The 26,792-nt window shown below is 63.8% G+C and overlaps 1 protein-coding gene across 1 annotated transcript; it reads right to left on the bottom strand.

Annotated features, from left to right (window-relative positions):
• Positions 1 to 3,439: 3,439 nt before the first annotated feature.
• PNPLA6 (patatin like domain 6, lysophospholipase) lies at positions 3,440 to 25,633 on the bottom strand. Its single transcript, XM_074165135.1, has 35 exons — positions 25,595 to 25,633; positions 25,410 to 25,472; positions 24,308 to 24,395; positions 24,097 to 24,179; positions 23,861 to 23,958; positions 23,611 to 23,751; positions 19,856 to 20,015; positions 19,675 to 19,755; positions 18,638 to 18,766; positions 18,436 to 18,516; positions 18,153 to 18,293; positions 17,992 to 18,052; positions 16,746 to 16,846; positions 16,440 to 16,631; positions 15,435 to 15,512; positions 15,012 to 15,217; positions 14,782 to 14,913; positions 14,569 to 14,692; positions 14,370 to 14,483; positions 14,193 to 14,268; positions 13,852 to 13,992; positions 13,490 to 13,553; positions 13,241 to 13,409; positions 12,979 to 13,161; positions 12,552 to 12,670; positions 12,310 to 12,466; positions 11,179 to 11,295; positions 10,978 to 11,047; positions 9,374 to 9,490; positions 7,403 to 7,551; positions 7,147 to 7,299; positions 6,374 to 6,490; positions 5,538 to 5,634; positions 5,322 to 5,431; positions 3,440 to 3,876 (listed from the first exon to the last, which is right to left on the bottom strand). The coding sequence occupies exons 1-35, from the start codon at positions 25,631 to 25,633 to the stop codon at positions 3,817 to 3,819; spliced, it is 4,011 nt and encodes a 1,336-aa protein (XP_074021236.1). The 3' UTR covers positions 3,440 to 3,816.
• Between the last annotated feature and the right edge of the window lie 1,159 nt (positions 25,634 to 26,792).

Here is a 26,792-nt window from a genome sequence, read left to right on the forward strand (position 1 = left end):
CCCAGACACCAGGGAACCCCTCGAGGTGCCACCACCCACCCTGGGGACAGAAACAGGGGGTTCCCCCAGCCCCGTGACACCCCAAAAGGGACATGGGGGGCAGCGTTAGGGACGGGGGGGACCCCTGGGCTTGCACCCACCCCCCCTAGCACCCAAAGGTGCCACCACCCACCGTGGGGACCCCTCCCTCAGACACCAGGGATGGGGGAACCCCTTGAGGTGCCACCACCCGCCCTGGGGACAGAAACAGGGGGTTCCCCCAGCCCCGTGACACCCCAAAAGGGACACGGGGGGGTGTTAGTGACAGGAGGGGACCCCTGGACTCACCCCCACCCCACCCAGCACCCAAGGGTGCCACCACCCACCCTGGGCCCCCCCTCCCCCAGACACCAGGGAACCCCTCGAGGTGCCACCACCCGCCCCTGGGGACAGGGGGTTCCCCCAGCCCCGTGACACCCCAAAAGGGACATGGGGGGCAGCGTTAGAGACGGGGGACACACACACACCCCTGGACTCATCCCCACCCAGCACCCAAAGGTGCCACCGCCCACCCTGGGCCCCCCCCCCCCCAGACACCAGGGAACCCCTTGAGGTGCCACCACCCGCCCCTGGGGACAGGGGGTTCCCCCAGCCCCATGACACCCCAAAAGGGACACGGGGGGGTGTTAGTGACAGGAGGGGACCCCTGGACTCACCCCCACCCCACCCAGCACCCAAGGGTGCCACCACCCACCCTGGGCCCCCCCCCGCCCAGACACCAGGGAACCCCTTGAGGTGCCACCACCCGCCCCTGGGGACAGGGGGTTCCCCCAGCCCCGTGACACCCCAAAAGGGACACGGGGGGGTGTTAGTGACAGGAGGGGACCCCTGGACTCACCCCCACCCCACCCAGCACCCAAGGGTGCCACCACCCACCCTGGGCCCCCCCCCCCCAGACACCAGGGAACCCCTCGAGGTGCCACCACCCGCCTCCGAGGACAGGGACAGGGGGTTCCCCCAGCCCTGTGACACCCCAAAAGGGACACAGGGGGTGCATTAGGGATGGGGGTGGACACCCCTGGACTCACCCCTACTCCCACCCAGCACCCAAGGGTGCCACCACCTGCCCTGGGGACACCCCCTCAGACACCAGGGATGGGGGAACCCCTTGAGGTGCCACCACCTGCCCCTGGGGACAGGGGGTTCCCGCAGCCCCGTGACGCCCCAAAAGGGACATGGGGGGCAGCGTTAGGGACGGGGGGGCCCCTGGACTCACCCCCACCCAGCACCCAAAGGTGCCACCACCCACCCTGGGCCCCCCCCCAGACACCAGGGAACCCCTCGAGGTGCCACCACCCACCCTGGGGACAGAGACAGGGGGTTCCCCCAGCCCCGTGACACCCCAAAAGGGACACGGGGGGGTGTTAGTGACAGGAGAGGACCCCTGGACTCACCCCCACCCCACCCAGCACCCAAAGGTGCCACCACCCACCCTGGGGACACCCCCTCAGACACCAGGGATGGGGGAACCCCTTGAGGTGCCACCACCCGCCCCTGGGGACAGGGGGTTCCCCCAGCCCCGTGATGCCCCAAAAGGGACATGGGGGGGGTGCGATAGGGACGGGGGGACACACACACACCCCCAGACACCCCTGGGCTCACCCCCACTCCCCCCAGCACCCAAGGGTGCCCCTACCTTCCCCGCCGGCCCCCAGCCCCCACGTTTGTCCCTGCCCGGCCTGGGTGGCCTCGACGTTGCCATACATTGTCCCCTCGGCGCCCAAGAGTTGTCCCCAACGAGTGTCCCCGCTGATAAAGGCCACGGGAAGCGGGTGACAACCGGGGGGTGGGGGTGGCACCGGATGCACCGGGGGGGGGGGATGGGCCTGGAAGGGTCCATCCCCCCCCCCCCCATCACCCAGGGGCTCCCTGGCTGCACCCCAAAGCTTGGCTGGAGGTGGCACCACTGGTGACAGTCCCCAAGGGGTGCTGGCGAAGCCACCGGTGTCCCTGGAGTGGAGGGGGGGGGGACAGCACAGGGGGGGCCACCTCCATGGGGGGGGGGGGGCATGGGGGCGGGGGGAGGGGCGTGTGGGGAGCAAGGGATGGGTGGCCACAAGCCAGGGGTGTCCCCGTGGCAATGTCCCCACGCCCAAGGTGTCCCTGTGCCCAAGGTGTCCCCCATCTCCAAGGTGTCCCCATGTCCAGGGTGCCTGGGGTGTCCCCATTGTCCCCATGTCCAGGGTGTCCCCATTGTCCCCATGCCTGAGGTGTCCCCATGGCAGCATCTGGGGTGTCCCATTGTCTCCATGCCTGGGGTGTCCCCATGTCCAAGGTGTCCCCATGGCAGTGCCCATGGTGTCACCGTCACCAGGGTGTCCCCATGTCCAAGGGATCCCCATGGCAGTGTCCAGCGTGTCCCCAAGCCAGGGGTGTCCCCGTTGATCCCCACGCCCAGGGCGTCCCCATGTCTGGGGTGTCCCCATTGTCCCCCGAGGCCGGCTGTCCCCAGGGTAGTTGTCCCCAAGCCGAGTGTCCCCAAAGGAGGTGTCCCCGAGGGGGGTGTCCCCACGGCTGGTGTCCCCAAGGGAGGTGTCCCCAAGGGGGGTGTCCCCAAGCTGACTGTCCCCAAGCCAGGTGTCCCCGAGGGGGGTGTCCCCACGGCTGGTGTCCCCAAGGGAGGTGTCCCCGAGGGGGGTGTCCCCAAGCTGACTGTCCCCAAGCCGGGTGTTCCCGAGGGGGGTGTCCCCACAGCTGGGTCCCCAAGGGAGGTGTTCCCGAGGGGGGTGTCCCCACAGCTGGTGTCCCCAGGTCGGGTGTCCCCGAGCCGGTTGTCCCCAAGCTGACTGTCCCCAAGCCAGGTGTCCCCGAGGGGGGTGTCCCCACGGCTGGTGTCCCCGAGCCGGGTGTCCCCAAGCCACGCAGGAAGGGGGGGGTGCTATCAGCACCCACCAGCCCCGGCCACTGCCGGCACCCGCTTATCGTGTCCGGGGGGGGGGGGCGGGGAGGGGGGGTGACACGGATGGGGGGGCACCGGGGGGGACGACGGGTGACCCGTGGGGTGGCCGGGTGTCCCCTCATGGCGACAGTTGTCCCGTGGTGGTGCCGGGTGTCCCCACCACCCCCCACCCTCACAGGCCCCCCCCCCCTCCTGTCCCCAGATGACACACACACACACACCCCCCCCGTCCCCACAGGGGGGTCCCCTCACCACGGGGGGGGGCAGGGGGGACTGGGACCCCGGGGGGGGATGGGGATCAAACTGGGGGGGACACTGGGACCGAGGGATGAGTATGGGGGGGTCGGAGGGGGTGGCTTTTGGTGGCGTGTCCTGTCCCCCCCCCCCCCCCCAGTGCCAGCCCCTGGTTTTGAAGCCTTTACTCCCCCCCCCTCACCCCCAGCACCCACCCCGGACGGTCACCGCCGGCTTAATTTTAATTAATAATAATTAAGCAAATAAACGGCCGGATTCAGTTTAAATTAATAATAATTAAAAAAAAAAAAAAAAAAAAAAGGAAAAATGAAAATATACAGCAGTCGTTCCCCCCTCCCCCCTTGGCCTTGGAGGGGGGGGGTTGGGTCAGTGCAACAGTGCGGGGGGGGGGGACAACGACGGGGGGGGAGAAATGGGGGTCCCCGGAGCCCCCTCCCCAGTGTCACCCCCAGCCTGGGGACGAGTGGGGACAAAGTGCCGTGGGGCCAGGCCCCCCCCTCTCCCCCCCACCCTGGGTGGGGAAGCGGTGGCAGAAATGGGGGGGGGAGAGGGAAGGGACACCCCTCCGTTCCCCCCCCACGCCCCCCCGGGGCATGGGGGTGGCCTCGGCTCCTGGTTGGGGGTCAGGTGTGGGGTGTGGGGGGGTCCCGGGGGGGGCGGTGGCGCAGGGTCTTCTCTTCCTCCTGGGGAGAGAGGGGACACGTTGGGGATGCTGGGAGGGGGGGACATGTTGGGGAGACTGGGAGGGGGGACACGCAGGAGACGTGGGGGACACGTGGGGGACATTGGGATGGAGACACTGGGACGGGGACATACTGGGGACACTGGGAGGGGGACACTGGGATGGGGACATACTGGGGAGACTGGGAGGGGGACATGTGGGAGACACGTGGGGGACACTGGGAGGGGGACATGTGGGGGACACTGGAGCACCCACACATGGGGTCAGGACACCCTTGGGAGCCCCCAAACCCAGGTGAACCCCATTTTGAAGGGTCTCCACGACCATGTCCAGGATCAGGGCACCCTCAGGAGCCCCCCAACCCAGAAGCATCCCACTTTGGTGGGTCTCCATGACCACGTATGGAGTCAGGGCACCCTTGGGACCCCCCCCCCCCCCCCCAAAACCCAGGGGGACACCCCATTTAGGAGGTTCTCCATGGTCCCATACCCCCACCCACAGGATCAGGGCACCCTCAGGAGCTCCCTAACCCAGGAGCACCCCATTTTGAAGGGTCTCCATGACCATGTCCCAGGATCAAGGCACACTTGGGAGCCCCCAAACCCAGGTGAACCCCATTTTGAAGGGTCTCCATGACCACGTCCAGGATCAGGGCACCCTCAGGAGCCCCCTAACCCAGAAGCATCCCACTTTGGTGGGTCTCCATGACCATGTCCAGGATCAGGGCACCCTCAGGAGCCCCCCAACCCAGAAGCATCCCACTTTGGTGGGTCTCCATGACCATGTCCAGGATCAGGGCACCCTCAGGAGCCCCCTAACCCAGGAGCACCCCATTTTGAAGGGTCTCCATGACCACGTCCAGGATCAGGGCACCCTCAGGAGCCCCCCAACCCAGAAGCATCCCACTTTGGTGGGTCTCCATGACCATGTCCAGGATCAGGGCACCCTCAGGAGCCCCCTAACCCAGGAGCACCCCATTTTGAAGGGTCTCCATGACCACGTCCAGGATCAGGGCACCCTCAGGAGCCCCCCAACCCAGAAGCATCCCACTTTGGTGGGTCTCCATGACCATGTCCAGGATCAGGGCACCCTCAGGAGCCCCCTAACCCAGGAGCACCCCATTTTGAATGGTCTCCATGACCATGTCCAGGACCAGGGCACCCTCAGGAGCCCCCCAACCCAGAAGCATCCCACTTTGGTGGGTCTCCATGACCATGTCCAGGATCAGGGCACCCTCAGGAGCCCCCTAACCCAGGAGCACCCCATTTTGAAGGGTCTCCATGACCATGTCCAGGACCAGGGCACCCTCAGGAGCCCCCCAACCCAGAAGCATCCCACTTTAGTGGGTCTCCATGACCATGCATGGAGTCAGGGCACCCTTGGGACCCCCCCCAAACCCAGGTGCACCCCGTTTTGGAGGTTCTCCATGGCCAGGGGGACACTCACGGCCTCCAAGGCGCCGGCGCTGCCCCACTCGGCCGGGGCGAAGGCGTCCTCCTCACCCCGCGCTGGCTCCGGCCCCTCGTCCTCGTACTCCGTGAGGTAGTCGGACTCCTCTGGGATGGGGGTGGGAGGGGGACACAGTCAGGCCCCATCTATGGGTCTGGCCCCACACGGTGGGACCCCCCCCAACCACCCCCCCCATACCCCCCCCCAGCTCACCGTCCCCGTAGCCGTCGGATAGGTAGGGCTTGGCGGGCTCGATGCGGGACACGATCTCTGCCAGGTCGGTGAAGCCGGCGCTGGGACACGTGAGGACCTACGGGAGGGGACAAAAAAAAAAGAGGGGGGACATCCCTCAAGTAGCTCTCCCCTCCCCCCCACCCCCCCCCCCCAATATGGGAGAGGGGTGAGGATGGGGGGAGGGGGCAGCAGGGGACACAGGGAGGGGGACAAAAGGGGTTGGGGGGACAGGAGAGGGAGCAAGGGGATGGGATGGACCAAGGGGACAGGAGATGGACCAAAGGGACAAAGGATGGTGGAGGGGACAGGAGGACATCAGTGAGGGACAGGAGATGGAAGAAGGAGGGGACAAGGATGGTGGAGGGGACAGGAGATGGACCAAGGAGGGGACAGGAGGACACCGGTGAGGGACAGAAGATGGACCAAGGAGGGGACAAGGATGGTTTGGGGCACAGGAGATGGACCAAAGGGACAGGAGATGGACCAAGGAAGGGACAGGAGGACACCGGTGAGGGACAGGAGATGGACGAGGGGGACAGGAGATGGAGTAAGGGGACAAAAGGACGATGGGGATTGGGACAGGAGATGGACCAAGGAGGGGACAGGAGGACACCGGTGAGGGACAGAAGATGGACCAAGCAGGGGACAAGGATAGTGGGGGGGAACAGGAGATGGACCAGGGTGGAGGGCACAGGAGGTCACTAGTGAGGGACAGGAGATGGACCAAGGTGACAGGAGATGGACCAAGGAGGGGATGGGAGATGTCCCCAGGCAGCCACCACCCCCCCGGGTCCCCAGTGTCCCCCCCTGCTCACGTCCATGCGTTTGCTCTCGTAGAAGTCGGCCGAGCGTCGGTCCTTCACCATCTTCTCAATGATGTCACCGCGGCTCCAGCCCTCAAAGACCACCTTGCCGTGTTGGTAGCCCACGTCCTGCAGGGAGAGTGGCCACGGTCCATCGGTGGCCCGGTCAATGGGCTGGGGCACCCCAAATGACCACCCGGGCAACCAACTGATGGGTAGGACACCCCAACTGCTGGCCAAGGTACGCCATTGATGGCTGGACCACCCAACTGCTGGCCAAGGTACCCCAAGTGATGACTGGGATCTTCAACCTAGTCAAGACACCCCAAACAATGGCCAAAGGTAGCCCATTGATGGCTTGAGCACCCAACTGATGGCCAGGTCACCCCACCAATGGCCGGGTCACCCCACCAATGGCCGGGTCACCACAACCAATGGACCACAGCACCCCTCAATGGTGGCTGGGGCACCCAGTCAACTGCTGGTTGACTCTACCTGATGGCCAGGAGGTCCTGTTAATGGCCTGGCCACCCAACTGATGCAAAGGGCACCCCAACCCACATCTAGGGCACCCCATTAGTGGCCAGGAAACCCCAATCAATGGCCAGGAGACTACAACCAATGGCCAGGAGACCCCAATCAATGGTCAGGAAACCCCAACCAATGGCTGGAGAACCTCAACCCACAGCTTGGAGCACCTCACTGATGGCCCGAGGCCCTCTTAAAGATGGTCCAAGGCCACTCCACTGGCCTCCCTGTCCCCCACCCCAGACCCCCCAGCTCACGTAGATCTCGTCGAACTTGCGGAAGTCCATGGTCTTGAAGCGGTCGATGGGTGGGCGAATGTACTCGCAGTAGGAGCTGGACTTCACCACCTCCAGTTGCCGGACACAGGACACGTAGGCCAAGCGGGACTGGATCTCGGCCATGTCAGGCACCTGGGGAGGGACGAGGTGGCTTCAGCAACCTCCTGCCCCGTGTCCCACATCTCACCAGCGTCATCCCACCACCACCACCACCACCACCGGTCAAGTCCTCAACCTTGACTTTTTCAGCCCAAGGGTTGAGACGTTTCCAGAGGAGCCACCAGCCGGACAGGCTGTCCCCGTAGTTACAGAGGTCGGTCTCGTCCTGGCTGCCCACGTCGATGGCGATCACCGTCTTGGCCCCCATGTTGCGGGCGATGTCGGCTGTGGGGTGGGAAGGGGGAGAAGGTGGGTCACCGACGTCACCGGTTTCCACCCATTTGAGGTAGGAAGCGGGGCTGGGAGGGAGGGATTGTCCCTGAGCCTGGGCTGGATGGCAAAAGCCATGCTGGGGCTTGGTGGTGGGATGTCCCATACTGGGGGGGAAGGAGTTGTTGGGGGACAAGAGCCCAGCAGCAGTGACACGACCCGGTGTTGGGGACGATGGGAGGGCACAGGCAAGTTGCAGCATCTGTGGTGGGATGTGAAGGAGCGTGGAGATGCCCCAGGAGGACACCAGGAGGTGATGTGAGGTGGATGGAGACAGCCTTCACGTGGAGGAGGATGGAGACGTTCCAGGAGGACACCAGGAAATGATGTGAAGTGGATGGAGACAGTTTGCACATGGAGGAGGATGGAGAGGCCCAAAGAGGACACCTGGTGCTGAGGACATCAAGAGATGATGATGGGACATGGAGGAAGGTGGTTCTCACATGGAGATGCTCCAGAAAGACAGTCGGTGCCGATGACACCAGGAGACGATGTGAGGTGGATGGAGACGGCCTTCACGTGGAGGAGGATGGAGATGCTCCAGGAGGACACTAGGAGATGATGTCAGGTGGATGGAGAGGGCCTGCACGTGGAGGAGAATGGTGATGCCCCAGGAGGACACCTGGTTCTGAGGACATCAAGAGATGATGATGCTACATGGCAGAAGGTGGTTTGCACATGGAGGAGGATGGAGATGCTCCAGGAGGACACTGTCCTGAGGACATCAAGAGATGATGTGAGGTGGATGGAGACAGCTCGCAGGTGGAGGAGGATGGAAATCCTCCAGGAGGACACCTGGTACTGAGGACACCAGGAAGTGACACAGACTGGAGGAAGGAGGTTTCCATATGAAGGACCGTGGAGATGTTCTGGGGGGGACACCAAGAGACGGTTTGAGATGCACCGAGGAGCATGGAGGCCACCTGGTGGCAAGGCCACCAAGAGGTAGTTTGAGATGACAGGAGGTAGCTTGAATATAAATGAGGCTGGAGATGCCCCAGAAGACAATTCAGTGCTGAGGGCACCAGGAGAAGATGAGGCAGGATGGACAAAGGTGGCTTGGACACGGAGGTGCCCCAGGAAGGCACCCAGGGCCACCAAGAGATGATGTGAGACACAGGGAGGTGTCTTGCAGGTGAAGGAGGATGGAGAGGCCCAAGGAGGACACCTGGAGCTGAGAACATCAAGAGAGGATGGTGTGAGATGGACCAAGGTGGTTTGTACGTGGTGAACCATGAAGATGCCACAGGAGGACACCCAATGCCAAGGACACCAGGAGAGGATGATGCAGGATGGAAGAAGGTGGTTGGAATCCAAGGAGCACGCTGAGGACACCAAGTGATGACACAAGATGGATGGACAATTCTCGCACGTGGAAGAGGATGAAGGTGCCTTGATGGTGCCTTCAGAGGACGCCCAACCTTGAAGGCATCAAGAGATGACCCAAGATGGATGGACACGTTTTGGCACAGGAAAGAGGATGAAGGTGCCTTTAGAGGACGCTCAACACCGAAGACACCAAGAGATGACCCAAGATGGATGGACAAGTTTTGGCACGTGGAAGAGGATGAAGATGCCTTCAGAGGACGCCCAACACCGAAGACACCAAGAAGATGCAGAACCCCCAAGCAAGACGTCCTAAATCCAACCTCAACACCTCCAGCCGTTGAGAACGCACCTCACGGTGGCCACGCAGCCCCCACCCAACCGCCTGCCACCGTCCTCAGAAGGGGAAACAGTTGGGTGGTGGCCTTGAGGGCCTGGAGCTGCTACTTGCCTGGCAGGTTGTTGATGTAACCACCGTCCATCAGTAAGTTGCCGTCCTTGGGGTCGCAGAGGGGGGGTAGGTAGCCAGAAAGGGTCATGCTGGCTCGCACGTACCGCCAGAGCGAGCCTGCGCCGGGGCGGGAACAAACTCAATGAGCACCATCTACCCCCCCAAAAAAAACCCACACGCCCCCCCGGGGGTGGTGGGGTGGGGTGGGGTGGGGTGGGCTGCCCCTCGCCCCTTCCCGGGGCCGTCTGCACCCCCCGGAAGCCCATGGAGGGCAACCACGGGTGGCAGAGGAACCCCGTGGCCCGTCCTGATGGTCGGCAAAGCTCAGGTGGCTCAACTTGGGATGGGAGGTGGGTTGGGGGAGGTGGGTTTTGAGGGTGTTGGGTTGGGGGGGGTGTGTGTGTGTGTGTCTCTTTCTGAGGGAAGGGGGGGGGACGGACACACACATGGTGGCCCCCCCGGCGAGCGAGATGCTGACCTGGGACATTGTTAACATAGCAGCCGTCCACTAGCCAGTGGCTGTCCTTGGGGTCGCAGAGCGGTGGCAGGTAAGGGGTGTAAGACGCACTGGCTCGGACGTAGCGCCAAAGGCTACCTGCCGAAGGGGGAGAGGGACACGGTCACGGCCACCACCACCACCACGGTGGGGTGGGATAGGGTGGGGTGGGAGGGGAAGACATGGGTGGGAGAGAAGAAGACATGCACCCCCAGCAACCGCTGGTGGGCCACCGAGGAGGTTTGGAGGCCCCAAAAAGCACCTCGGCCACGTCGGGATGGGGAAGGGAAGGTGGGGGAGATGCTCCCCAGAAGGTTAGGGCTGGTGAGCAGGGGTTAGTTGGGGTTAGAAGGAGGAGGAGGAGGAGGAGGAGGAGGCAGAGCGAGAGCCAGGCCACTTTTACAAGCCACCGCGTGCGTCCCCCCGTGGACGGCTCAATGTCCCAGGTGAGCTCCAGGACACTGGGCAAGGAGGAGGGGCAGCCACCACGACGTCTCTACCACCACAACGTCCCCACCACCAAGTCCCCACCACCGCATCATCTCCACAACCATCAAGTCTCCACCGCCACCACGACATCTCCACCACCACATGGTCCCCACCACCACCACCACGTGGTCTCCACCACCACCACTGCATCTTCTCTCCCACCATGTGGTCTCCACCACCATGTGGTCCCCACCACTGCCACCGCGTCCCCGTGCTCCACATGCCGTGAGCGTGGGTTACTGGGGTTAGTGGTCAGCAGACAGGTTAAGAGAGGACACGCATGCTCGGGGCAGGGGGGGTGAGATGTGGCTCCACACCCCGGTTCTGCCCCCCGAACCCCATCGAGGACCCCCATGGGGACCTGAGGCCGGTCACCAGCATCAGGTGACTTCTGGGAAGCCACCACAACCTGGACTCACCACGAGCCCTCCAAGACCCTTCCATGCCGTGCCAAGACACATCCTCCCCGTGGCATGTGGCCAACCTTCCCCCATGGGGCAGCCGGCACCGTTTTGGGGTGACCTCTGAGGAGTGTCCCCACAAGGAGGGGACACGGGGGACACCAGGAGGGGACACGGTGGCACTGGAGAGCTTCCCCGGCTCCTCGGGGAGCTCTTACCGTCCGTGTGCACCCGCATGGCCGAGGCCGTGATGTCCGTGGTGACATTGAAGTAGGGCAGCCAAAGGTCCTGGGGGGGGGACAAGACAGGGGTGGGTGACACCCTGGGGACGGTGGGGGGGGGGGTGGGGAGGTGGTTGGACCCCCCACCCCACCGTGGGTGGGTGTAAGATGGGGGCTGGGGGGGGGGGGCAGGTCCACCTCGATCTGCTTGTCCTGGAAAACCTTGTTGATGCTAGCGTTGAAGGCGGAGCCCGAGAACATGGAGGTGATGGGGTAGGTGAGGTCCAGAACGGTCTTGAAGGTCGAGTTCATGCACTGGAGGAGGAGGAGAAAGAGGAGGAGGAGGAGGAGGGGGGAGAGAAAAAGAAGAAGGAGAGAAGGAGGAGGAGAAGGAGAAGAAGGAGAAGGAGAAGGAGAAGGAGAAGGAGAAGGAGAAGGAGAAGGATGAAGATGAATAAGGACAGAAGGAGGAGGAGAAGAAGAAGAAGAAGGAGGAGGAGGAGGAGGAAGAGAAGGAGGAGGAGGAGGAGGAAGAGAAGGAGGAGGAGAGAAGGAGGAGGAGGATGAATAAGGAGAGAAGGAGGAGGAGAAGGACGAGAAGGAGGAGGAGGAGGGGAGAAGGAGAAAGGAGGATGAAGATGAATAAGGAGAGAAGGATGAGGAGGAGGAGAAGAAGCATGAGGAGGAGGAGGAGAGAAGGAGGATGAAGATGAATAAGGAGAGAAGGATGAGGAGGAGAAGAAGAAGGAGGAGGAGGAGGAGAAGAAGGAGGAAGAGAGAAGGAGGATGAGGATGAATAAGAAGAGGAGAAGGAGAAGACAGGAGGAGGAAGAAGGAGGAGGAAAACGGATTAATAATGAGAGAAGGAGGAGGAGGAGGAGAAATAAAGGAGGAGGACGAGGTGAGAAGAAGGAGAAGGGGGAGGAGATAAAGGAGGAGACAAAGGAGATGAAGGAGGAGGAAGAGGAGGTAAAGGAGAACAAGAAGGAGGAGGAGATGAAGGGGAAGGAGAAGGAGGAGGAGGAGGAGGAGGAGAAGGAGGAGGAGAAGGAGAAAAGGAGAGAAGGTGAAAGAGGAAGAGGAAGAAGAAAGAGGATGAAAAAAAGAAGGAAGAGAGAAGGAGGAAGGGGAGGAGACAAGGAGAAGGAGGAAGAAGAAGAAGAGGAAGAAGGAGGAAGATGGAGGAGGAAGGAGGTGCTTTAGAAACACCTCAGGCGGGGTTGGCCACGGGGAGGACAGTTGCCGGTGACAGCGTCCTCCCAGAAGAAGGCCGGGGAGGGTGGGGGTCAGAGCCGTGGTCAGCGTTGGGGGGGTCCCTGGGGCACCCACCTTGGCCCACTCTCGCGCCCGCTGCTTGGTGCGGACGGCACTGCGCTCCTCGGCGTAGAGCGCCCCAATGAAGGCCCCGATGGAGGTGCCCCCCACCAGGTCGATGGGGATCCCCGACTCCTCCATGGCCTTGATCACCCCGATGTGGGAACAACCCCTGGTGGGATGGAGAAGAAGAAGATGGATGAAACTAGGACCTTCAACCCACAGGTGAAGGTCCTACCATGGCGTGGGGCACCCACCTGGCTCCGCCGCCCCCCAGGACGAGGGCGATGGTGTTGCCGGTGAGGACACGGGCCAACCGGGAGAAGTCACTGTGCCGGTCGGCATTCTTCTCAAACACCTTCTCGTACATCTCCCGCTGGGGATGGGATGGGCCATGGGTGGGTGATGATGACGACGGTGGACCACCAACGTCACCCAGGGAGTAGCAGGGTGACCGATTATGACAGTGGTGGACCACCAAGGTCACCCCAGGGAGGGGACACAGACCAGGGTGACCGATGATGATGGTGGTAGACCACCAAGGTCACCCAAGGAGGGGACTCGGACCAAGGTGACCGATGATGACAATGGTGGACCACCAAGGTCACCCAGGGAGTAGCAGGGTGACCGATGATAACAGTGGTGGACCACCAAGGTCATCCATGGGGTGGGAAGGAGACGTACCAGCTTGGTGGGGCTCCGTCGGGAGAAGACACGCCGGGGACACCTGATGTGGAGGTGACCCGAGCACCAACTGCGCATGTTGAGCCACTCAACAGTGCGGGAAGGACTGGGACCATCTTCACGGTGTAGAAGGACCAACTGCTTCAACGCCCGCACCGCCGTGTTCTCCAACATCTGCTCCAGCTGTGGAAGCCATCAGCCACCCATCGCAGCGTTGTCCCACCACCACCACCATCACCACCACCTTCTCACCCAACCTCACCTCTCCCAGCGCCGGTTCTTGGTCGCCCAACCCGACGATGAGGATGCAGTCGGCTTGGCGGATGCAACGCACGGTCCACGGCGTGAGGGTGGGGTCGGTTTGGTAGAGGACAATGCGGTGGATGTCCTCCTGCTGCGCCAACCAACCTGACAGGCGGTACTCCTGGATGCTGCCGAGATGGAGAGGTCAACCAGTGGCATGGCAGTGGGTGGGTGGGTGGCTGGTGACCTTCCTCCCGACGGGAGTTACCTGTCCAGAGCTGAGGAACCCAGACGGGCACGGATGATGTCACTGGTGAGGAGCAGGGTGGGACCTAGGAGAGGTGGGGACATGGTTGCCACCATGCCATGGGGCTGTGGTCACCACCACGCCATGGGGCTTTGGATATCACCATGCCATGGTTGCCATCATGCCATGGGACTGTGATCACCACCAGATGGTCATTGTCATGCCACGGGGCTGTGACGGTCACCACACCACGGTGCCCACCACACCACAGAACCATGGCCACCTCCATACCACAACCACCACTGGCCCTGTGGTCACCACCACACCAGGTCGCTGGCGTGCCACAGGCCCACGGCCACTTCCGAGCCGTGGCCACCACTCACCGATGGCGTTGAGCGCGTGCTTGAGTTCCAGTGTGAAGGCAGCCGTGGGCACGTCGTCGCACACCGGCAGCACCGCCACCGTCGACAGGTTACTGGTGGGGTTGGTGGGTTCCGAACTGGAGGCCATGCCCAAGCCAGAACCTGCCCGGACAGAGACAACAAGGTGGTGGCCACCATCCATGAGCTGCTCTGATGGTGGCCACCATCCGTGAGCTGTTTGGGTGGTGGCCACCTCCCATGAGCTGCTCTGATGGTGGCCACCTTCCACGAACTGCTGGGGTGGTGGCCACCAGCCCTGTAGAAGACACATATCCCCCCCCCCCAACCCCTTTGGGACCTACTTGCAAAGGGCCCACGGAGCTGCTGAAGGTTTCCCAAGATCTTCTGGCTCAGGAGGTGGATGAGGCGGGTGACAACCTGCGGGGACAAGGACATGGATGGCCATCAGACTGGTCAAGGGGGACACGTTCCTTCCATGAGAAGAGGGTGTAGACCCCAAGACGGGGATCTGGGGGTACCTGGGGGTATCTCCGCTTGATGTTGTTCAAGGTGCCCTCAGGCAGCTTGGCCAGCTCCGTGTCCCGCACCGCGTGGACCGTGGTGGCCCGAGGTTGCCGGGTGAGTGCTTCCACCTGGAGAAGAAGCCATGGAGCCAAGATGTCTTGACCAGACGTATAGGGTTGTCCACCCCGTGGCCCACCCCGCCACAGTTCTCACCACGCCGATGAGGTCTCCACGGCCGTACTCCCCGATGAGCTCCTTCTTGCCGCTGCCCTTCTGGATGACGGAGCGAAGACGCCCGTTGAGGGCGATGTAGGTACAGTCCGACTTGTCACCTTGCCTGGGGGACACCACCAAGAGGAGGTCATCCTCTCCTGGCCAAGCTGGTTCTCCCCAAGCTGAAGTGGGCCTCCATCTGTTGATACCCACCTGTAGAGCGCCCGCCCGGCCTCCACCGCCATCCAGTCGATGGCGAAGTCCATCTGGCGCACGAAGGGGGACATGCGGGCAGCCACGGTGTGGGCCACGCTCAGGACCACGCTGGGCTGCTCCCGCATGATCCTACGGGTCAACACACGGTGGTGGCCCCAAGAGATGCCACCGTAGCCCAGGAAACCCCCCTTCGGCACCAAGCCTTTGCCCCAAAGCTCGGGACTCACTCGTAGAAGTCCGACTTGGAGATCTTGAGGAAGGTGCAGTCGCGGTTGGCCTTGATGGTGAAGATGAGGGGCTCGCCGGTGAGAACGGCCAACTGGCCCACCATCTCACCGGGTTGCGTCAAGAAGAGGCAGACGTCCTCCGCCTTGTCGATCATCCGCTGGTAGACGTGGAGGCAGCCCCACAGCACGAAGTGGAGGCTCACGTCCTGCCAAAATGGCAACCTGATCACCCTTGAGGGGGCCACCAGGCATGAGGAGGTCCCACCAGCCACCTCTTGGGCCTCCTCGCTGGGTGTTCGGCACCTTCCGGATGGCTCTAGATGGTTCCTGCCCCCCAACCAGCCACAGGGCAGGAGTAGTGCCCCATGGAAATGTAGGGTGGGGGGAGCAAGATGGGACCAGCTCCCCGAAACCCAGACCCACCTGGTCCCCTTGACGGGCAATGACCGTCCCAGCTTTGGCGTGATGGAGCAAGACACGGTTGTTGAGGAGAGAAGGGTCCTAGAGGGAAGAACGGCGTCACGTGAGGTGATGGGGACCATCAGGAGGAGATGGGGACCGCCAGGAGGAGACAGAGGACCACCAGAAAGCAACAGGGACCACCACGAGGCAACTTGAACCCACCACAAGGTTACAGGGGCCACCGTGAGGCAATGGGAACCAACCACACAGCAACGGGAGCTCACCACGAGTCAACAGAGGACCACCACAAGGCAACAGGGGCAACCACAAGGCAACAAAGGACCACCATAAGGCAACAGGGGCCACCACGAGGCAACAGGAAGCCACCACGAGGCAACAGGGAGCCACCACGAGGCAACAAATGACCACCATAAGACAACAGGGGCCACCATGAGGCAACAGGAACTCACCACGAGTCAATAGGGACCACCACGAGGCACCTTGAACCCACCATGAGGCAACAGGGGCCACCACAAGGCAACAAAGGACTACCATAAGACAACAGGGACCACCACAAGGCAACAAAGGACTACCATAAGACAACACGAACCATCACAAGGCAACAGGGGCCACCACAAGGCAACAAAGGACTACCATAAGACAACAGGGGCCACCACGAGGCAATGGGAACCCACCACAAGGCAAACAGAACCCACCATGAGGGAACCACCACAAGGCAACAGAGGACCACCAGAAAGCAACAGGAACCCCCATGAGGCAACTGGAACCCACCACAAGGCAACAGGGGCCACCGCAAGGCAACGGGAACCCACCACGAGGGAATGGAGGACCACCACAAGGCAACAGAGAGGACCACCAGAAAGCAACAGGGGCCACCACGAGGCAACGGGAACCTACCACACGGCAACGGGAACTCACCACGAGTCAACAGAGGACCACCACGAGGCAATGGAGGACCACCACAAGGCCCCAGTACCCCCGTGCTGGCACCGTTCCTGCCCTCACCTTCACCTTCATGAGCTTGACCAGCTCCTGCTTGGCAGCCTCGAAGATGGCGCTGGTCTGGCGGCCTTGGTAAGGCCCGAAGGGGCAAGTGCCGGCCGCCGCCTCGTCCTCGCAGTCGTTGTAATGGTGGACACCGGAGGGTTGCTCCTCCACCGTCACCGACTTGCGCTCCTTGGCCTCGTGGGAGACAGACTGGGGAGGGGGGGGGGACGACATGGGAGGGTTCCAGTGGCCACCTGAGGCCACCTGGGGCCACCACGGGGGGGACCATGGGTGGCCGCGGCCTGGTCGGAGCCGAGGCCTCACCCGGGAGAAGGCGGCCATGGTGCTGTCCTCCTGCAGCGACACCGAGATGCGGCCCCGCTCGTAGGCCATGTCGAAGTCGGAGCGAGGACCCTTCTGGAGGCCTGTTGGGGGGGGGGGACACAGGGTGGGGGGGTCAGTGGTGTCTAAGATGGGGGTTTTAGGGGGGGGACATGGGGCAGGGGCGGTCAGGGGTGTCTGAGATGGGGGCTTTGGGGGGGGACACGGGGGGGATCAGTGGTGTTGGAGATGGGGGTTTTAGGGGGGGGACATGGGGCGGGGGGGGTCAGCGGTGTCTGAGATGGGGGCTTTGGGGGGGGACACGGGGGGGGATCAGTGGTGTTGGAGATGGGGGTTTTAGGGGGGGAAAATGGGGCGGGGGGGGTCAGCGGTGTCTGAGATGGGGGCTTTGGGGGGGGACATGGGGGGGTCAGTGGTGTTGGAGATGGGGGTTTTAGGGGGGGAAAATGGGGCGGGGGGGGTCAGCGGTGTCTGAGATGGGGGCTTTGGGGGGGGACGGGGGGGGTCAGTGGTGTCTGACATGGGGATGTTGGGGGGGGACATACAGGGGGGGTCAGTGGTGTTGGAGATGGGGGTTTTGGGGACGGACATGGGGGGGTCAGTGGTGTTGGAGATGGGGGTTTTAGGGGGGGGACATGGGGCAGGGGGGGTCAGCGGTGTCTGAGATGGGGGCTTTGGGGGGGGACACGGGGGGGATCAGTGGTGTTGGAGATGGGGGTTTTGGGGGGGCGACATGGGGGGGTCAGTGGTGTCTGAGATGGGGATGTTGGGGGGACACACAGGGGAAGGGGGGGTCAGTGGTGTCTAAGATGGGGGCTTTGGGGGGGCGACACGGGGCGGGGGGGGGGTCAGCAGTGTCCAAGATGGGGGCTTTGGGGTGGGAGGCACGAGAACAGGGGGTGCATAAGAATGGGAGGGGGGGGGTTCATGAGAACAGTGGGGGGTGCACGAGAATGGGGGGGGTGCAAGACCCTGAGGGGGGGTGCATGAACCCGGACACACACACACACACACACACACACACACACACACAGAGGACCCTGCAAGGGGGGGGACGATGCATGATGGGGGGGGGGGGATGCACAAGCCAGGGGGGTACATGACCCTTTTGGGGGGCACAATGCATGACCTGGGGAGGGGGCTACATGACCCTGCGGGGGGGGGGGGGGCGCTACTCGAACTGAGGACATCCCCCCCTCCCCAATTTTTCCCGCATCCCCCGACCCACCGGAGATATCCACGGGCATGGAGATGCAGCGGCTCAGAGAGGGTGGGGGCGCCGGGGGGGTCTCCAGGCCTCCTGCTGCGGGGTAAGAGCACCCTAAAGCACCCCACGGTGATGGGATTTGAGTGGGGGGTAGGAGGGGGAGGGGGTGGGACATGGCGGACCCCCCCCCCCCCCACATTTTCCTCGTTCTTACCCGGTTCCCTGCCCTCATCGACCCCCCCGAGCCCCCGTTTTCCGTGACGCACGGGGCTGGTGCGGGCGGCGTGGCCGGCCTGGGGGAAGAGCCGCAGCGGCTGCATGTCCTACCAAAAATTGGGGGGGGGGGGACAGGACACACACATCAGTGGGGCTGGGAGCAGGGGGGGGGATGGGTCCAGATCCAGCCTGACACCCCCCCTCCTCCTTAACCCATTCCCCCCCCCCCAATTTCCACCAGGAACTCACGTGGCTGAAGAGCTCGTTCGTCAACCCGAGGTAGTTGTGCAAAGCCAAGAAGGTGACGCGTTGGAGGCGCACCATGATGATCTACAAAGGGGACAAGAAGCCACCAGTGACCCCCTCCACCACCCCAAGAGACCCCTCCCCCGTGGTCCCCTGCTGCCCCCCCGTGACGCCCCCCTCACCCCCACCCCAGACCTGGACTCACCTGCACCACCCGCACCAAGCTCTCGGGGTACTTCTCGAAGACGGCTGAGAAGGCTTCAACCGGCAGCCGAAGGACGGTGGAGTCCACCGCCGCCCGGGCGCACACCGTCCGGTACGGTCGCTGGTGGCCCTAGGGGACACGTTGGTGGCCTTGCTGGGATGGGGGAGGTCCATCCTGGCCATGGATGGGGACTGGCGGCAAGCTGGGGGCTGGTGAAGTCTGCTGGTGGCACTGAGTTGTTGGCCAGTTGGGCTTGGAGATGGCCATGGTTGGCCTGGTTGGGCTTGGAGATGGTTGGTGGGGCTTAGAGACAGCCATGGTTGGGCTGGAGGGGTTTGGAGATGGCCATGGTTGGGCTTGGCAATGGCCACGGTTGGGTTTGGGGATGACCACGGTTGGGTTGGAAGAGTTTGGGGACCACGATGGGGCCTAGAGATGGCCACGTTTGGCCTGGTGAGGCTTGGGGATGGCCATGGTTGGGCTTGGGGATGGCCATGGTTGGGTTTGGGGATGGATGGTCAAGGTTGGGCTAGAGGAGTTTGGGGACAGCCAAGGTTGGGCTTGGGAATGGCCATGGTGAGGCTGGAGGGGCTTGGGGACCACCACAGTTGGGCTCGGGGGTGGCCACAACTGACCTGGTGGGGGTTGGGGACAACCACAACCAGGCTTAGGGAACTTGGGGACAGTCACAACTGTCCTGGACAGGCTTGGTGGTGGTCACAACTGTCCTGAGAGGGCTTGGGGACAACCACAACTGTCCTGGACAGGCTTGGGGACAACCACAGTTGTCCTAGAAGGGCACAACCAGGCTCTGGGGGTTTGGGGATGGCCACGATCATGTTTAGGGGGCTTGGGGACAACCACAACCATCCTAGGAAGGCTCGGGGAGAGCCACAACCAGGCTTAGGGGGCTCAGGGACGGCCAGGATCAAGCTCTGGGGGCTTGGGGACAGCTACAACTGTCCTGAGAGGGCTTGGGGACAGCCACCACGGGTCACGGGGGGGGGGGACATTGGGGACAGCCACGCTGTCGGTACCGTGATGACGTCCAGGATGCTGAGCAGACTGTGCACGCTGTCCCCGGGGAACACCTCCTTCATCACCGTCTCCTTCCCGTCCTGTCAACCACAAACCCCCCTTGGCTCTTCCCATCCTCCTCCCCTCCCAGGGTGTCCCCAACCCCCTGCCACCTCCTTGTCCCCGTCCCCGTCCCCGCACCGGCTCGCTGAGGAAGAGCTCCAACTTGCCGTCCTGCAGCACGTAGATGCTGGTGTCAGGTTGTCCGGGCCGGAAAACATAGTCACCTTGTTGGCACTGCTGGAAAACCATGTGCTTGCAAAGCTCCAGGAACAGGGGCTTCTCAAAGTGGCCCAGGACCCTGCGGGGACAAGGATGGGGACAAAAGGTGACAAAAGAGCCCACCAGGACCTGGCCTGGTCCCTCTGGAGCCACCTGCAGCGGCCACGGAGAAGGGGATGCAGTGACACCGCTGGGAAACCACGTGCTTGCAAAGCTCCAGGAACAGGGGCTTCTCGAAGTGGCCCAGGACCTATGGGGACAGGGACAAGGACGAGAATGGGGACAGCAGGTGACAAAGACCCCACTGGGACCTGGCCTGGTCCCTCTGGAGCCACCTGCAGCGGCCACGGAGAAGGGGATGCAGTGACACCGCTGGGAAACCATGTGCTTGTAAAGATCCAGGAACAGGGGCTTCTCGAAGTAGCCCAGGACCTATGGGGACAAGGACGGGGACAAGAGGTGACAAAGACCCCACTGGGACCTGGCCTGGTCCCTCTGGAGCCACCTGCAGCAGCCACGGAGAAGGGGATGCAGTGACACCACCGGGAAACCACGTGCTTGCAAAGCTCCAGGAACAAGAGCAAAGTGGCCCGGGACCTACAGGGATGAGGACAGGGACAAGGACTGGGACAAAGATGGGGACAGCAGGTGACAAAGAGCCCACCAGGACCTGTCCTGGTCCCTCTGGAGCCACCCCCAGCGGCCACGGAGACGGGGATGCAGTGACACCGCTGGGAAACCACGTGCTTGCAAAGCTCCAGGAACAAGAGCAAAGTGGCTCCACCGTGGATCCTGACACCCCCAGGACCAGAGCTTCACCCCCAGGACCGATCCTGACCCCCCCAGGATGGATCCTGATCCCCCACGGACCCGATCCTGACCCTGGGGCCTGATCCTGAGCCCTCCGGGACCCAAACCTGACCCCCCTGGGCCCGGGTCCCGACCCTCTGGGGCCTGGTCCTGACCCCCAAGGATGGATCCAGACCCTGGGACCTGATCCTGAGCCCCAAGGATGAATCCAGACCCTGGGACCTGATGCTGAGCCCCCCAGGACCCGATCCTCACCCCCTGGGGCCTGATCCTGACCCCCAAGGATGGATCCAGACCCTGGGGCCCGATCCTGACCCCTCCCAGGACCGGGTCCTCACCTCCAGGATGGATCCTGACCCCAAAGGATGAATCCAGACCCTGGGGCCTGATCCTGAGCCCCCTTCGACCTGATCCTGACCCCCAGAGATAGATCCTGACCCCCCTGGGGCCGGGTCCTGACCCCCAAAGATGGATTCAGACCCTGGGACCTGATCCTGAGCCCCCCGGGACCCAATCCTGACCCTGGGGCTAGTTCCTGAGCCCCCCAGGACAGGGTCCTCACCTCAAGGATGGATCCTGACCCCCTCTTGGGCCTGATCCTGACCCCAAAGAATGGATCCAGACCCTGGGGCCTGATCCTGAGCCCCCTAGGACCTGATCCTGAGCCCCCCAGGACCCGATCCTCACCCCCTGGGGCCTGATCCTGACCCCCAAGGATGGATCCAGACCCTGGGGCCCGATCCTGACCCCTCCCAGGACCGGGTCCTCACCTCCAGGATGGATCCTGACCCCAAAGGATGAATCCAGACCCTGGGGCCTGATGCTGAGTCCCCCAGGACCTGATCCTGAGCCCCCCAGGACCCGATCCTCACCCCCTGGGGCCTGATCCTGACCCCCAAGGATGGATCCAGACCCTGGGGCCCAATCCTGACCCCTCCCAGGACCGGGTCCTCACCTCCAGGATGGATCCTGACCCCAAAGGATGAATCCAGACCCTGGGGCCTGATGCTGAGTCCCCCAGGACCTGATCCTGAGCCCCCCAGGACCCGATCCTCACCCCCTGGGGCCTGATCCTGACCCCCAAGGATGGATCCAGACCCTGGGGCCCAATCCTGACCCCCCCCAGGACCGGGTCCTCACCTCCAGGATGGATCCTGACCCCAAAGGATGAATCCAGACCCTGGGGCCTGATGCTGAGCCCCCCCAGGACCTAAACCTGACCCCCCTGGGCCCGGGTCCCGACCCTCTGGGGCCTGGTCCTGACCCCCAAGGATGGATCCAGACCCTGGGACCTGATCCTGAGCCCCAAGGATGAATCCAGACCCTGGGACCTGATGCTGAGCCCCCCAGGACCCGATCCTCACCCCCTGGGGCCTGATCCTGACCCCCAAGGATGGATCCAGACCCTGGGGCCCGATCCTGACCCCCCCCAGGACCGGGTCCTCACCTCCAGGATGGATCCTGACCCCAAAGGATGAATCCAGACCCTGGGGCCTGATCCTGAGCCCCCTTCGACCTGATCCTGACCCCCAGAGATAGATCCTGACCCCCCTGGGGCCGGGTCCTGACCCCCAAAGATGGATTCAGACCCTGGGACCTGATCCTGAGCCCCCCGGGACCCAATCCTGACCCTGGGGCTAGTTCCTGAGCCCCCCAGGACAGGGTCCTCACCTCAAGGATGGATCCTGACCCCCTCTTGGGCCTGATCCTGACCCCAAAGAATGGATCCAGACCCTGGGGCCTGATCCTGAGCCCCCTAGGACCTGATCCTGAGCCCCCCAGGACCCGATCCTCACCCCCTGGGGCCTGATCCTGACCCCCAAGGATGGATCCAGACCCTGGGGCCCGATCCTGACCCCTCCCAGGACCGGGTCCTCACCTCCAGGATGGATCCTGACCCCAAAGGATGAATCCAGACCCTGGGGCCTGATGCTGAGTCCCCCAGGACCTGATCCTGAGCCCCCCAGGACCCGATCCTCACCCCCTGGGGCCTGATCCTGACCCCCAAGGATGGATCCAGACCCTGGGGCCCAATCCTGACCCCCCCCAGGACCGGGTCCTCACCTCCAGGATGGATCCTGACCCCAAAGGATGAATCCAGACCCTGGGGCCTGATGCTGAGCCCCCCCAGGACCTGATCCTGAGCCCCCCAGGACCCGATCCTCACCCCCTGGGGCCTGATCCTGACCCCCAAGGATGGATCCAGACCCTGGGGCCCGATCCTGACCCCCCCCAGGACAGGGTCCTCACCTCCAGGATGGATCCTGACCGCCTCTCGGGCCTGATCCTGACCCCCAAGGATGGATCCAGACCCTGGGGCCCGATCCTGACCCCCCCCAGGACAGGGTCCTCACCTCCAGGATGGATCCTGACCCCCTCTCGGGCCTGATCCTGACCCCAAAGAATGGATCCAGACCCTGGGGCCTGATCCTGAGCCCCCCAAAACCGGGTCCTCACCTCCAGGCTTGATCCTGACCCCAAAGGATGAATCCAGACCCTGGGACCTGATCCTGAGCACCCCAGGACCTGATCCTGAGCCCCCCAGGACCCGATCCTCACCCCCTGGGGCCTGATCCTGACCCCCCCCCAGGACAGGGTCCTCACCTCCAGGATGGATCCTGACCGCCTCTCGGGCCTGATCCTGACCCCCAAGGATGAATCCAGACCCTGGGGCCTGATGCTGAGCCCCCCCAGGACCTGATCCTGAGCCCCCCAGGACCCGATCCTCACCCCTTGGGGCCTGATCCTGTCCCTCCTGGGGGCCGGGTCCTGACCCTTTGGGGCCTGATCCTGACCCCCAAGGATGGATCCTGACCCTGGGGCCCGATCCTGACCCCCCCCCAGGCGCGGGTCCTGAGCCTCACCGGACGTTTTTGAGCATGTAGAGGACCTCGGAAGGGAGATGGGAATTGGCCACGTCGAATTCGGTCAAATCGGCCTCCAGCACCGAGGGGGGGGGCTCCTTCAGCTGCAGGGTGGGCACCTCCTTGGGGATGCGCAGGAACCTGCCAGGGGGACAAGGAGGTGACATCGGGGGCGGGGGACACACACCACACACACACACCCCCCCCCCCCCCCACGGTGTCACCCCGGCGGCGCTTGGTGGCACCTCACTTTTTGGCGATGTTGAGCATCTTCAGCTTCTTCTTCATGCGGGGCCTGGAGGCGCTGGAGATGGTGGTGTCCACCAGGGAGGAGGTGGACTGGGACACCTGGGGTTGGGGACATCGGGGTTGGAGGGGTGGGGGGGGGGGGGGGGTGGTGTCACCCGATGGTGACACACGCTCCCCCACGAAGCCACCCCCACCTTGGTGTCCCCCCCCCCGTTCCCCCCTCCCCTGCAGCGTCACCTTGCGCATGATCTTGCGGCCGTAGAAGAGCATCTTGTCCCGTTTGCGGAAGCGATATTTGGGGGTCCCCTGGGCGGGAATTTCTGGGGGACAACGATAGGGACAAAGTTAAGGGGTGGGGGAGTCACACACCCCCACACCCCCCCCCACACACACACACTCCTCTTTGTCCCCAAGGCCGCCGCCGCCACCCCCCGGCGGTGTCACTCACTCTTGAGGCGCAGCCGGCGGACCAGGACCACGATGGCGGTGGCCACGATGGCGGCCACCAGGCCGAGGCCGAGCATCGCCCCCAGCACCTGAGGAGGGACACGGGGGAGGGGGGTCCTCGTGTGGCCAGCGGTGTCACCCCCCCGAGGGATGGGGACAGGGATGAACGGTGGCACTGCCACCTCGCGGGGGGGGGGACGGGGACAGGGAGGGATGGCAGGGGCTCGACGGGGTCAGGATGGGGGACAGTGTCCCTTGGGGACGTGGGGACAATCCTGTGCTCCCCACGCCCCAGGACACTGTCCCCAGGGGACATCGAGGACCAGGACACTGTCCCCAGGGGACATGGGGACAAGTCTGTGTCCCCTCAGGGGGTGCTCTACAACCATCAGGGATGGGGACGGTGTCCCTTGAGGACACGGGGACACTGCTGTCCCCCCCGGGGGTGGCTCACCACGCCGGTGGAGAGCTGCTCCTGGGGACATTGGGGACCAGGACACCGTCCCTTAGGGGGGGTGAGGACAGTTTTGTGTCCCCTGGGGACATGGGGACAGGTTTGTCTCCCCTCGGGGGTGGCTCAACAACCACTGGTGACGGAGACAGCATCTCTTGGGGACACGGGGACAAGTCTGCGTCCCCTCAGGGGGTGCTCAACAGCACTGGGGACCAGGACACTGTCCCTTAGGGGGGGTGAGGACAGTTTTGTGTCCCCTGGGGACATGGGGACAGGTTTGTGTCCCCTCAGGGGTGGCTCAACAACCACTGGTGATGGGGACAGCATCCCTTGGGGACACGGGGACAAGGGTGCGTCCCCTCAGGGGGTGCTCAACAGCATTGGGGACCAGGACGCTGTCTCCAGGAGACACGGGGACAATTTCATGACCCCCAGGGCATGGGGACAAGTTCATGTCCCTTGAGGACACAGGGACAGGTTTGTGTCCCCTCAGGGGTGGCTCAACAACCACTGGTGACGGGGACAGCGTCCCTTGGGGACACGGGGACAAGGCTGTGTCCCCTCAGGGGGTGCTCTACAACCATCAGGGATGGGGACGGTGTCCCTTGAGGACACGGGGACACTGCTGTCCCCCCCGGGGGTGGCTCACCGCGCCGGTGGAGAGCTGCTCCTCGGCGAAGAGCTTGGGCAGGACGGCCGTCAGGGACGCGTCCTGGGGGGACAAAAGGGACACCTCAGTCCCCCCCGGTGACACACCCCACCCCAGGGTGGGGGGGGGACACACACACAGACACTGGGGGGGTGGCATTGTCCCCACCCCGTGACATTTCCCACCTCCGTGTCCTCCTGCGGCTCCGACTCGCTCTGCCCCATGGCGCCGGGGGGGCCCCGCCCATGTAAAAACCTGCCAAAACGGGCAAAAAAGGGTTAAAACAAATTAAGGTCGGGGACGAGGGGACTTGGGGACACAGGGACGGCCACTAAGGGACACGGTGACAACAGGGTGACATCCCCGTGGGGAGAAAACTCTGCCCCGGGGGGGTGGGTTTGCCCCCAAATTGCCTCCCGATGGGGTGCGGTGGGGACCCAGGGTGTCCCCAAGGGGTCCCCAAAGTGTCCCCAGGGGTGTCCCCAAAATGGCCGCAGGGTGTCCCCAGGGTTGTCCCTAAAATGTCCCCAAGGTGTCCCACGGGGTCCCAAAGATGTTCCCAAGGGTGTCCCCAGGGTGGTCCACAAAGTGCCCCCAGGGTGGCCCCAAGGTCTCCCCAAGGCTGTCCCTTAAGTGTTCCCAGGGGGTCCCCAAAGTGTCCCCCAAGGGTGGTCCCAAAGTGTCCCCAGGGGGTCCCCAGGGTCTCCCCAGGGCTGTCCCTTAAGTGTTCCCCAAGGTGTCCCCAGGGGATCCCCAAGATGCCCCCAAAGCGTCCCCAGGGTGACTCCAGGGGGTCCCTAAAGTGTCCCCAGAGTGTCCCCAAGTTGCCCCCAAAGTGTCCCCGGGGTGTTTGGTGACACCGAGTGTCCGGGAGGGGACATCAGTGCGTCCCACGTTCCCCCCTCCCCCCCCCCCCCTTGGGGACTTCAGTGTCCCCTCCACGGGGGGGGGGGACAGGGGGGGGAGAGGAAGCGGTGGCCGGAACCCTCCCCTTGCGACACCGTCACCGCTGTCACCCCCCCCCCTCACCCCCCCCCCCCACAAGGGTCCCCGAGTGGCAGTGCCACCCCCCCCCACCCCCCCCCTCCCCGGGCCCAGCCCCGGTGTGTGTGCCCCCCCCTGCTCTGTTCCCCCCCCCCCCATGTCACCACCGTCCTTCCCAAGGACACCCCGGGGAGGTGGCCGAGGTGGCCACCGGAGCGGGGACGTCACCGAGGGTTGGCACATGTCACCCCCCCCCCCCCCCCAAAAGACACACCCCCCCCACTTGGTGCCAGCACGGGCACCCCATGGGGACACCGGCGGGGGGGGGGGGGCCACAGCTGAGCCCCTGTGACACCCGGTGACAACTGCCCCCCCCCTCCATGGGTGACAATTGCCTCC

This window comes from Numenius arquata, chromosome 33 (genome assembly GCF_964106895.1).
Source record: "Numenius arquata chromosome 33, bNumArq3.hap1.1, whole genome shotgun sequence".
Classification (NCBI taxonomy): domain Eukaryota; kingdom Metazoa; phylum Chordata; class Aves; order Charadriiformes; family Scolopacidae; genus Numenius; species Numenius arquata.

Bases quoted from the DNA above. Each gene is read 5' to 3' on its own strand.
- PNPLA6 (XM_074165135.1), bottom strand. From the start codon at position 25,633: ATGGGGCAGAGCGAGTCGGAGCCGCAGGAGGACACGGAG. The intron at 25,473-25,594 runs GTGGGAAATGTC...TTGTCCCCCCAG, and splicing joins AGCCGCAGGAGGACACGGAG to GACGCGTCCCTGACGGCCGT. The intron at 18,517-18,637 runs GTGAGTCCAGGT...TCCCCTTTGTAG, and splicing joins GCTTGGTGCGGGTGGTGCAG to ATCATCATGGTGCGCCTCCA.